Consider the following 12,242-nt stretch of genomic DNA (forward strand, 5'->3'; position numbering starts at 1 on the left):
ATGGCTGATATGTTTATTGGCTGTATCTGTTGCCTGCAGATTCCAGGCCCTAGGCAATAAACGCCAACACCTCACAGAAACAGAGATGGGTCGCTAGTAGCTGCTTTAGCTACTAGCATCAAGTCGCTGGCTGGCATGAACAGATAACCTAACAGTGATGTCTGGGAGGACATGTACACACTAACAAATGTCCACTATGTTAATCAGGTTGACATTTCTGATAAAGTTGTGTGTGGAAACTGGACATTGGTCCCTGTGGACTTCAAAATAAGGGCGTTACGTTTGGCCAGAATCCACAACAATAATTTAAACCTGTGAACCTGCTGGAACAGGAATTCTTAAAATGTGTTAGAAAGGTAACACATGTAGTGTAACCGTTGGGGGAAATGGGGATTTAAAGAGCAGAATATATTTGGTTTCTCATATATTTTTTGAGATAATGTCTTTTTGGTTTTAATAGTATGATATAAAAGTTTTGTGTTATCCAACTCCCTGCCAGCTCCGACTTTAACAAGACCGTTGCCTTGGCTCTCTGTACCTACAATAGACCATAATCAGGAAGGAGCGGGACATTAATAGGAAACTCACAGTCTTTATACATTTTTCAGCACATCTGTGTGTCAGACTCAGCTTTAATTCGTGTATGTTTTGTGTTTTTTCACATGAGGTAAAATTCTGCTCATCAGAGAATAACCAGGAAATTGAGCCACATATTTTACCTCATCACATAAGTTTTATTCTGTGTGCATTGCAATACGATTACAAAGTAAAATCTGTATCTATTCCTCTCTTTGTCACAGAGATCCCAGTTGCATCTCCGACAGCAACTTACAGCAGCTACGAGGAGCCGTCAGGTGAGTAACACAGTACATATCCTGCTGATTTTAGGGCAATGAAACAAGTAAAAACTCCCTTGGATTAACGTAATTTATCTCTGATATGTTCTGTTTTCAATTCAGTGGTATTGCTCTTTTAATTAATGTGTTTTCCAATGTTATTTTATCACAGATTCTTTAACACTGTGCAATTAAACTGCTTCTTCGTACACGTAATGATGTGTGCATTTCTAGCACATGCATCCATTCACAGTCTCACTCCTCAACTAAACACAAGTCAGTGAGGTCTGACCGCCGATGATGTAAACTCCAGATATTTTGCCAGTGCTCCCTGTTGCCTTGTTGCCTGTATTCCCAGCCTGCTCAGCAGCCTCCCGAGGGTTTCAGCCCTAATCTGATTACATGCTTCATTTGCACCAGTTTGTATTTCAATCAAGGCTGGCTGCGCCGACAGTGAAGTCCTGCCTGACCCTATTGTTCATGTGCTCTGACAAGGGTCTCCATGTTGGACTGCTGACATTAGACGATGTGCAACAAAAATACTTACCTGCAGTTTTAGCCTAATTTCTGTGTCTGTCCTTTAATGGCTGGTTAGAATGACTGTTCCTAAATGTAATTAGCCAGAAGCAAACAGGCTAAACCTGTTGCCTTAGCTGTTTAGGTGTTTATTAAATTTGAGTATATAAGTAGTTTTCACCATGATACAGGTTGGGTTGAATAGGCTGAGTCACATCATCGATAAGTGTCTGATGAGAGTGGCGCCACTGACTTCGTTGAGCTTTGTTGTGAGTCCCACTTCCTACTATAGTGACTGCAGAGGCTGTGTGGAGTTTGGATTCCTGTCAGAAACTCTACAGTGTCACCACCCTCCAAATTAGGAGCAGTGTGGTCCCCAGGGACCCGGCAGAATGAACGTGGCACTGCTGCAGAGAAACACAAAGGGGGCGTTTGTCCTCGCAGCAGGAGATTGGACCTTAATGAGAGCTGTGGGTGTAATGGCCCAGTGCGGAGATTGCGCTAAGGGGCTAATGGGCAACGTCAGCTATCAAAGGGAGGTTTGATAAAGGCCCCCAGGGGCCAGCAGGAGATAAAGAGGCCCCCCCGCCCTCAGCACTTCATTTACATGGAAATCAGGCATGCTCGATATGGACTCGTCAAATTAATTTACTTTGGGATTTCCTCTTTTCTTATTTCTCCTGCCATCCCAAAAAGCAGCCAGGCATTCCACCAGAAATGCTTTCTCTACATACATGAATTCGATCCTCATCCCACATCCCAAACCGCTCTTTTTTTTTGAGAGGGAGGAGAGGGGCGTTTTTTTCTTCCTCAATCATTACCCAGGCAACCTCATTCACACAGAGTATAATGGGGAAGAAAGGGGAAGACTGGACAGAGGGCTGGAAGAAATAATGAAGTTTGTCCATATTCAGGCAAGCTGAAAGGTCCCCTCTCTCTCTCTCAACTGCCCCCTCCTTTCTCTTCAGACTGCCCAGCCCCGCTTTCCCACCCCCCCACCCCCCCAAAAAAAAGAGAGCACAAGGCTTATTGCTCTGGGAGAGGCGGAGTAGGAGGGGGGCAACACTCAGAGATGATCTGGTTCCAATTTGTGTCAGTGAGTGGAAAGTGGAGGGAACAAATGATTTCAATTTTTCAGTTTGGCCTCTGGTCCCACTACCAGCTCCCTCATTACAAAAGGTACCTGGCGCAGTGACAACGCAACAGCAGTGGCCATCGATAAAGCCCTTTGGCAAGCTAATCCAGATGCACTTACACCGGTGTGAAAGGGATACTGCCAAGACATTAATCATAAGTCTGTGAGCTTCTTTCTCTGGTGGCCACAGAACATTTAGCCTCGGCCACTGTTAGTGTATTCACTTTCTCGCCTCATGTGGCTAAGATGCTGCAACGGGTCCCTCCTAATTTTTGGTAGGTCACTAGCTAACCCCCCCCCCCCACACAATGACCTTCTTTTGTGCAGGGGTGACCTATGTTGCCCTCAAAGCTCACACAATGCATGCCAGGACACTGACGAGGGAACGGGCTGCAGTGTAAAAGTTGGAAGGGGTATAGTAGGAGTGTGTTGACAGACACAGGAGGATCTGTGTAAGCTATAATCCGTTCCACAGTGGCACTTTGAAGACGTCTTAGGGACCCTGGGGGCACAAATTTTACATTTAAAGTCCATCCAGCTGGAACCTGGCCTGATGATGACACAACTTTTATAAGAGGCTTTTTACAAATTGCTGGATGAAATTTGCTATCTAACTTTGACTCTTTCTTTCCCTCTCACCTCTTTTCCCTAGATTGTGAATCTCACTGTAAAGCTTCCAAGGGAAAGATGAAGATCACCATGAAGAAATACTGTAAAAAAGACTATGGTGAGTGAGTCCAATATGCAGGAATGTGTGCTGCCAGACGTCAGTCAGCAGTCAAGAGGTCGGATGTCTCAATTAATCAGATCCCGAGCAAAGCCAATCCTCACCCTGGTGCTGCTCTCTTGTGTCTCCGTGATGGCTTACTTACTTACGTACACAGCCTGAGGCAATGTCCGCAAATTCAGATTCATCTGAAAACACATCTTTTCTCTTTGTTGTGAGCTTCCATTTACACTTAACTGACAATTCCCACCACTGAAAATGAAGGTTTTCAAAAACCTCTTCCAGAGTGGATAATCTTTAAAGAGAAAACTGAGCTTTTCAGTACACATGACTGTCAGCCAACATTCTGTCGCTATTTTCTTACTTTGTATGCTGATACAACTCATTTGATCACTCAGTAGATTTTCATCAACACATGTCTGTTTTTCTGTTGTCAAGAGTACAAAATAGAGATTCAATTGAGGGTATTTATGCAAATATCCAGGAATTATTGTTAGCAACAGGTAGCATTTACCATCATTCAAATCACTATTAAATGCTTGTAGAATCATGGAACAATAGAAATACAATGTAAAGAGAGTCAAAACACCTGTATTTTTTGATCAGCTATTGCAGATCACAGTTCGATCACAGAAGCGACAGAAAGGAGCCCAATTCTCCTGGGACCAAACAGAGAATCATATTTTTTAAATAGTCTATAGATTTGGCCACACTCCACACACCAGATGTTCCTGGTAAGTGTGGTTGTTTGCTAATGTAAAGAAAATAAAGATTTACCCAGCACTACAGTATAATGTTTTGCAAAGTTGTGGGAAAAGTCCTGAAAATCCATGTGTGGCTAGAATGTGGTTTGTCATGTAAATAACGTCCCTATTAGTGTCGACAAGGCCTTTCTTAAAGGAATAGTTTGAAATTTTGGAAAATATGTTTATTTGCAGAGAGTTTAAATGAGAATATTGATACCTCTTATCTGTCAGGTAAACATGTAGCTTGAGTTAGAGCTAAACAATTTGAAATTGCAATATGGCCTACTGCAATTTTTGTTAAAGTCAAAGTGTGTGTCAAAATATCATATATTGTCATGGTGCAGCGATGTCCTGGCCTGCACATCATATTCTACAGACATCTGTTGTTTGGTACAGAACCTTGCAGAAATCATACCATAATCATTTAATGTATATTTTTCAATGAAAATGAAAATAATTATTTAAAATGATCATTCCCTCCAATATCGCAAATCACATCGCAATTGCAATATCAGTCAAAATAATTGCAATTAGATATTTTTTTCAAAATTGCTCAGCCATGGCTGGAGTCAGCAGCTATTTAACTTAGCTTAGCATAAAAGTGTGAAAATGTCAGTTCACTGTTTGACGTGGGGATTCATGCTATTTCTTGTTCTAGTCTTCTTCCAAGACTATTACTTAGCGCAGTGACTTGGTCTCTGCCAAGAAATAACAATAACAAGATATAAGTTGTTAACTAGTAAGCTTTAGAGGTGCTGAAAGTGTGATTTTGTTACCTTTGGACAAAGACAGGCTGACTGTTTCCCCCTGCACAAACAGGCATGTTTCCTCAAATGTTGAACAGTTCCTTCATCTGGGTACAGGGGAGTGACACCAATTGGGTTACTTTAAAAATGGTGCTGGCAACGCACACAAAATAAATATGACCAAGATGAATAGTTCCTGAAGGTAATTTTCAAAACTTACCTGAGAGTTTCCTCAGATGTGTTGCTTATCCTCTGTATCTGTATGTATTGTATTGAGTAAAAGCCTCTGCACCTCCTGGCTCTGTCCACTTCTTCAGCCCTGCGTTAACTGTCAGTGTCTGTCTATGGTAAACATATGGTAGGACCTGCACCACTGTAGACGCTCTAGAGGAGGAAGAGACCGCACAAACATGGTGGAAAAGCTTTGTCCAGCTCAGTCAGCCTGAAGCATTTGGAAAAACTTTTAGACTTTTTAGAGCAAATCCCATACTAATAAGAGAAGCCAAAACACACAGCCATCACATTATGTTGTCAGTTAATCCACAGAACAAGTGGTGCAGCTGAAATACATTTAACAATGTAGTGCCAGGCAAATAAATATCATATTACAGGGTCTGAAATTATATATTCAAAAGCTGGTATCACCAGAATACGTCAACAAATTTGTTTTCATGATTGATGAAACTTCAAACATAAACAATAGCAGATTATTATACCTGTAACAGGACACAGGAGAATATAGGAATATAACAGATGCAGCAGTAGAATATGTTTTTTGTCCTATTGTGAAGCTCGACTTTCACTCACATGGCACCGACATCCACTCCTGTCTTTAGATTTTCTGTCCCATTAGTCACTGCAATATAATGGCTTATCTGTTATCAGTAGATCCACGTCTGTAAACCACAAAGACAAAAAAAAAATCTCAAAAAAACCTTAGATGCAGATCCAATGCTGAACATGATATAGTCTCCTCTCAGTCAGGTTTTTGCAACAAGAGGTTGTTTCTGGAATTAAAATCTACACTTGTCTTTGTTACTAAGTCTGCCTTGAGCTGTATCATCAGTGAGTATCTGTCATTCAGATTTCAAAAGACTCTTAATGTAAATTTGTGCATTAACCAATTGTAGTAAATGTTCGTCACTATTAGCTCTGCTAGAACCCTTACAGCTTCCCTTGTGTTAGAGAGGACTAGCTTGTCTCCCATTCAAAATCATCATTGCTGAAACTTCATCTTTATATACTTTAAACGGCATCCAAGTGAAAATTGGCCAAATAAGATTTTCTTCCCCCTTAGAGCTGAGTAGACAGTAATTCAGGCCATTTGTTGCATTTTTCTAGGACGCCAAGTGCAGCCATTATTCATATTTCCACTGATTTAAATCTTAATCATCAGAGCTGAGACAGGCCCTGCGTCTATAAATCAGTCAGGCTGATTCAAGCAAAGCAGGCGGTTCCTGTTGGTTTTTCTCTGAACTTCCTCTGAAAAGTCTGGAAGCAGATGATTCTACTGAGGCAGTATGGCAGACATCATTGCTTAGCATGCATTCCCTCTGCCTCTAATTCATTTCTCAGGCCTGTCGCCTTGCTTTTGTGGGGCTCCTCTGTGTTCTTTGGGGGCCACAACCCCCATGTGTGAGTGGTGATGCAGGCCCCCGGGGGGTCACGGGAAGGGGCCCTCTGTTTAAACACAGTTGTGCGCTCTGCCGGCGCCGAGCATTCCTTAGGGCACAAACAGGTGGTAAATTAGGCAGACGGTGACGGATTGCCACCCCGGGAGAGAAAGAAATATGTTTTGTTTATTCAATTTTTGTTTTTCATCACTGCCGTAGCTACGGAGACAGCGGACACAAAGGGATTATATTCTTGCCTGACACCCTCCTCTGCACACACGCACCCTCCCTCTCCCTGCCACCAGGAGGACAATAAATCAAAGGGCCGCGTGTTTACAGACGCTCCGGGATAGTGCTCAAAGGCAGGGCCCCCCAGCCTCCCTGGGCACCCCTCTGTGCTCACCCAAGGGTAACAGGTCCCTGATCATTCACTCAGCTGATAACCAGAGGGGACTGGGGCCTCAGTGCGGTAATTAAGCGAGCTCTAATTTCATTAGCCCTTGCTTGTTGGTGGCATGCAGTGTCAAGCCGCAACACACTGACCACAGAAGATAAACCCAGTTGGACGTCCGGCTGTGAGAGAGGCTCGGTTGGCAGCAGTTGTGCGAGTGCACTATCATCTCACACTTATCTCCTCTCTCTCACCATCTGTCTCACCAAACAGTGTCAGCATGCACTATTTGGTAATAGATTGTTTGACCCTGTGCTCTCAGTCTCTCTCTGGTGTCTATTTAGCTCAGACCAAGTGGCAGAAGGTGTGTGCGTGTGGATTTGTGTGTGTTTAAGTATACTGCACAATCTGAGAACATACTTGAGAAAGAAAGAAAAGGAGGCAGACACTGACTGAGAGCCTGAGCCTGGATGCTGTAACCGAGTCTCCTCGGCCTGGAGAGGAGAGCGCTATCTCCGCTGGATTCTCACGCTGTGAAGTTGGATGGGGCTCTGGGAGCAGAACCTGGATAGCTCATGAGGTCGGAAACACATCCCGATTCTCCTGGAACTTTTTCTGTGGCTGGGAAGACAAATAGTGGCCCCTCCTCCCTCCCCCCCTCACACACCCTTTATGTGTCTGGATGAAGGAGAGGGCTGCAATGAATGGCAGGGCTGTGAGAGCTCGCTCTACTCAGCCCAACAAACCTTCTTTCTTCTGAAATTGTGTGCAATTTGCTCACACCATGCATTGACACACATACTCAAACACCCCACTCTTCCGGTTCTCTTCATTCTTGGCAGCGATAGGGGATGGCTGATGAACACAGAAAGTGATCATGTTCAGCCAGAAAGGCAAAGAAAGGGCTAACTCACCTAGCTATTTGAATAAAATAAGAAGGAAATACATTTTGGATTTTGAAATTACTGAGGTAATTTTCTAACTTGCGAGTGTCCCATACCACCATGATGTATGTGTGCACAACAAGTATCATGGTAATTGTTTAAGCATTCAATAAGTTATGGACAGAATGTAAATAGATAAATATAAGATTTGTTCTATGCATATCCAACTGAGTGCATCTTGAGTCTTTCCCATCATCTCTTCCAATCTTCTCCAGATTCGATTAATTCTTACAATTGTTAGCGAACCCACACATACCCACCCACACACTTAAACACTATTAGCACATTCCTAGCCAAACCCACGGAGCATTCACTTCAAGCACAGATTAGCTCCAGCGCTGTTGAGCTGTTTGCCTCTTGTTGCAATCAGAGTGATGAAGTAATAGTTGCTTCGTCTGACGGAGAATCCGTGCAGGGGAGCTTCTGCAAAGGGAGCTTTACTCATTCCCTGGTATGAAAATAACTGTTTCAAGTAGTGTTCCAATAGTTACCAGGTTTAGCTTGATTTAGCCTGCGGTGGTCCAGCTTAACACCTGATAGACCAATTGGAAAGGATTTGTTTCAGAGGTTATATGGTTAGCAGATGTGCTAACCATATAACAACATGATTACTATTAAAAATCTCTCTTTTGGCCATTTATTTTTGCCCCCCTAAAAAGAACCCAATATCCACCTCTTGCTCCTCAAACTCAGCTTGGCCACATGAAGAAAAAGTATTTATTTGCCCCTCACAGGGGAGTGTGTGTTCACATATTCTCCAGGGATCTTTGTGTTCGCACGGGGAGTGCTATGGCAACAGTTGCTGTAATAGGGAGTATGCTCAGGAGCACAACAAGGAAAGCTCACCGATCAGACATGAAAGGAGGGACCAGTGACACGCTGCAAAGTCAGCCATTTCAGGGTCACCTTTAAACAGCAGGTTTTTCTGGACCTTTATACAATGTTGTATAAAAGTGTTGGCAGAAGACAGATGCCAACACACACACACAAAGGTGTTATAGTTTTTCAGTATGTCAGTGGTTCCCAAACTTTTGTATTTGGCGGATGCACTCCACAGCCCCGTTAGATGATCTGAAGGACCCCTTCATCAGCGTCATGTTCCAAATGCATTCAGATCACGTGATTTTAAAATGAATGTTATTTAACACAGCAGCATGTGGTGTTTAGGTGTTAAGAGCTGATTCAATATGTGGATTTATTTACCCAGGAGTACATATGTACGGTGTACTCAAAAATCACTAGTTTATGATAGGAATACTTGTTCATGTAGGTGATTTAACCCCAGCTTTCCTCTTCTCCTCCACCAGCTGTCCAAGCGCACGTTTTAAAAGGAGACAAGGCAGGCGAGTGGTGGAAGTTCACCGTCAACATCATTTCTGTCTACAAACAAGGTGAGCACCGCATCCGCCGTGGGGACCAGCTGCTGTGGGTGCGCGCCAAGGACGTGGCCTGCAAATGCCCAAAGATCAAGCCTGGGAGGAAATACCTGCTCCTGGGTACAGACGACGATTCCCCCGGGCAGAGTGGCGTGGTGGCAGACAAGGGAAGCCTGCTCATCCCTTGGAAGGACCTGTGGGGCCGCCGGCTGAGGAAGTTCCAACAGCGTGAAAAGAGGGGAAAGTGCTAAAAGTTGCTGGAGAGGAGAGAGAGAGGTTGAGGGAGAGGTGGAAGGAAAATAACATCTCCACTGAGATGAATGCAAGGACGAGGAGGAGAGGATGAATGAAAAAAACAAACTGGAAGAGTATAAGATAGATGGGGGACTGAGTGCTGCTGCTCTGAGTTGGAGCGAAGAGTTTAGTGTTTTCTAGGGACTTTTGTGAAGGAGCTCATTCTACAGTTGTTCTGTTTGTCTTTCAAGGTTTGTTTTGTTGTGTAATTGCAGAGTTTGCACCTAATGTTACAGATATGTCACATCCTGACTATGTTACCCATGATGCCGCTGGTTTTTTTTCCACAGTCCCTTGTTCAGTTGTTTTAAAGAGCAATGCATCTACTGTATCACCATTGTGTATTTTAAGAGGATCTATTTCCACTGTGCTGCGTAAAGCATTATTTAGTTAATCGAATAGACACCGCATGGCACTGAGGGACTCCAGTTATGTATGATAAGTTGCTTTTGTAACCTGCCAAACTTTAGATAAACTTTTTCAACAGCTTAAAGTGAAAACTTGTGAAATTATTCATATCTGTGGAAAATATAATAGGTGCCATTTTGCCCGAGAGCTCCCTGCTCATATGCGAGTGTTACCTCAGCGAAACAACTGGTGTTGTGGGAACAAAATGCCATAATGATCCTCTGCTCATTTTTTGTAATGATTTCACATTACAAGCAAGTCTTTGCTCAGCGCTTATTAACCTATCAACAGTATGTTGTGGCTGTGACCTCTGCAATGTAAAGTAACCATATGTGCATACATAGACATTATTTTAAATAGATGGTGCCATAGCATCAACTAGATGTAGAGTAGACATGTCAATCATGCACTTATTTTTACTAGTCAAACGTTTTAGAACATATGAAATATGTTCACATTTTTAGAGTGGCATCCAAAAAAGAATTTAAAAAACATACTGTACCATATGATGCAAAAAAACCCCTTGTATAGTTCAAACCCTGCTTGCCTCACTGATGACTGTTCTGCATGGACTTATGTTTCTGGCTGACATCAACAACCCTGTTCAACTTTGTCACAACTGCAGATAAGTCAGACTTTAGTGTTTATATTCTAATAAAGGACTAAATGTATGTTGGATGTCCCAAACATTTGCAAGTGAGGGAACTGATGAAGTGAACCCTCTCACTTCATTAAAAAAAAAAAAGAGAGCACCTATCAAGCAATCCTCATACCACTGACATAATGCATGCTCACTATTTACTGTAGGTGACTGATAGCTAACAATGATTGTGAATTATGTACACATTTAATTTGTAAACAGTATTCAGTGTTGTGGGAAAATAACCTGTGGAGTGATAAAATATCACTGATGTGTATTGTACAGTGCGTTCAGCACGCTGTGTCAAAAGTTTGTCACCTCAAAGCGACTTTTTGAGGACTGGATTCCATTATCAAGACTTGGTACTCAACAAAAAGGCATGACCGATTGTCTACATGTTACAAAGCTGTATAATATTACTTTTTTTTTTATTGTTTGTTAAACATTAACTAGATCTATTTCCATGTGAACTTAACCAGAGTTTTAAATACTAGAGGCTTAATAAATGAAAAGACAAATAAATGAATGTCAGAGAAATGTCTCATGTTTACGTGAGCACCCGGAGGATCACACACTCTCTCACACAAAATCATGCAGTACATTAACACATTCACGTGCACACACATACACACGCACACACGCACACACACACACACACACACACATAATTACAAGTGGACACCTCAGTACTCTGTGCATCATACTGTATGTCTTCTACTACAACGCACTTATAAAGCCTCTGCCAACACATCTGTACCGACACACTTTGACTTGTTTTGCAGGCATTTGCAGAAAGGTACTCCCTAAAAGACTTCTGCTCTCCATAAATATGATATCGGAATAATTATCAGCTCGTGTTTATACATTGGCTTGTAAATGTTGTTTAGCAGTGTCCATTGCAAATGGTTGTGTACTGTCTTGTAATACTAATATATTATGTTTATCACAAATGAATATATTTAATGACACATGAAACAATGTGGCTTTTGTGGTTTTTATTTTTGACCTTTTATTTTTTACTTTTTGCATTGAACTGTAGGTGGCTGTAATGAAAAGTATTGATACGTGTTTGGCTATTGAACAGCCTGATAGAACTGAAAATTAATTCATCTGAAATAAAGCTGTGTAAAAATACAAAACTGAGAATGATCCCAGATTATGTGAAATTGTTAATTATTTTCTACTCCATGATCAAAAGTGTCATTATTTTCTGACTGACTTTTTTATTGCACACCACCACACGCAGACATCTAAACTACTGGGACAGCATTTAATCAAACAATGTGCTCCAATACAATTTTGAGGCATTGGTACTTTTTACTTTACACATTTTGTTAGTTGTAATTACTAGCTACTTTGTAAATCTGCTTGCAAAACATTAGAAGTCAACTGTATATCAAATAGTATTAATAACTCAAATACAATAAAACATTTACCAACAGGAAAGCCCATAAATTTATATTGAAGGACATCTTTAGCAACACTTTAGATTACAGCCCACAAATTACAGTTTGATGAATATGTATATAAAGGGTATTCAAGGTTCATAGTTTAAGGTACATTTGTCATTCTACATCACAGGGCTGCACAATAAAAAGGAAAGTTAGAGCCTCTTTCACGCTACACACAGAACACGAATAGAAATATTTAAAATTAGAATAGAATAAAATAAAAACAATTTATGGTTATTTATATACAGTATATTATTCAAGGTTGTGTGGTATAGTAATGTGCAAGACCAGCATAACAGAAAGTTCCATGTTATTTATTTATGACGGATGAGGTGGAGGTCAGGTGGTATGACAGCGGGTGTTTCTGCAGGCAGGATGAACAGGCTGTGGCTGGGTGGTTAGTGTCTTTTATTATCCTT

The 12,242-nt window shown here is 41.7% G+C and overlaps 1 protein-coding gene across 1 annotated transcript in view; it reads left to right on the top strand.

Moving 5' to 3' along the window:
• ntn1b (netrin 1b) overlaps positions 1-11,515 on the top strand; it is a 43,222-nt gene extending 31,707 nt beyond the window's left edge. The window contains exons 5-7 of the mRNA XM_038694382.1: positions 801-854; positions 3,140-3,214; positions 8,962-11,515. Coding sequence (XP_038550310.1) covers positions 801-854; positions 3,140-3,214; positions 8,962-9,281 — 449 coding nt within the window. The 3' untranslated portion in view covers positions 9,282-11,515. The remainder of the gene's footprint in view (positions 1-800; positions 855-3,139; positions 3,215-8,961) is intronic.
• Positions 11,516-12,242: the final 727 nt, after the last annotated feature.

The sequence above is a fragment of the Micropterus salmoides genome, unplaced genomic scaffold, assembly GCF_014851395.1.
Source record: "Micropterus salmoides isolate LMB-PRFRI ecotype aquatic unplaced genomic scaffold, ASM1485139v1 Ms_hic_scaffold_10, whole genome shotgun sequence".
Lineage (NCBI taxonomy): Eukaryota > Metazoa > Chordata > Actinopteri > Centrarchiformes > Centrarchidae > Micropterus > Micropterus salmoides.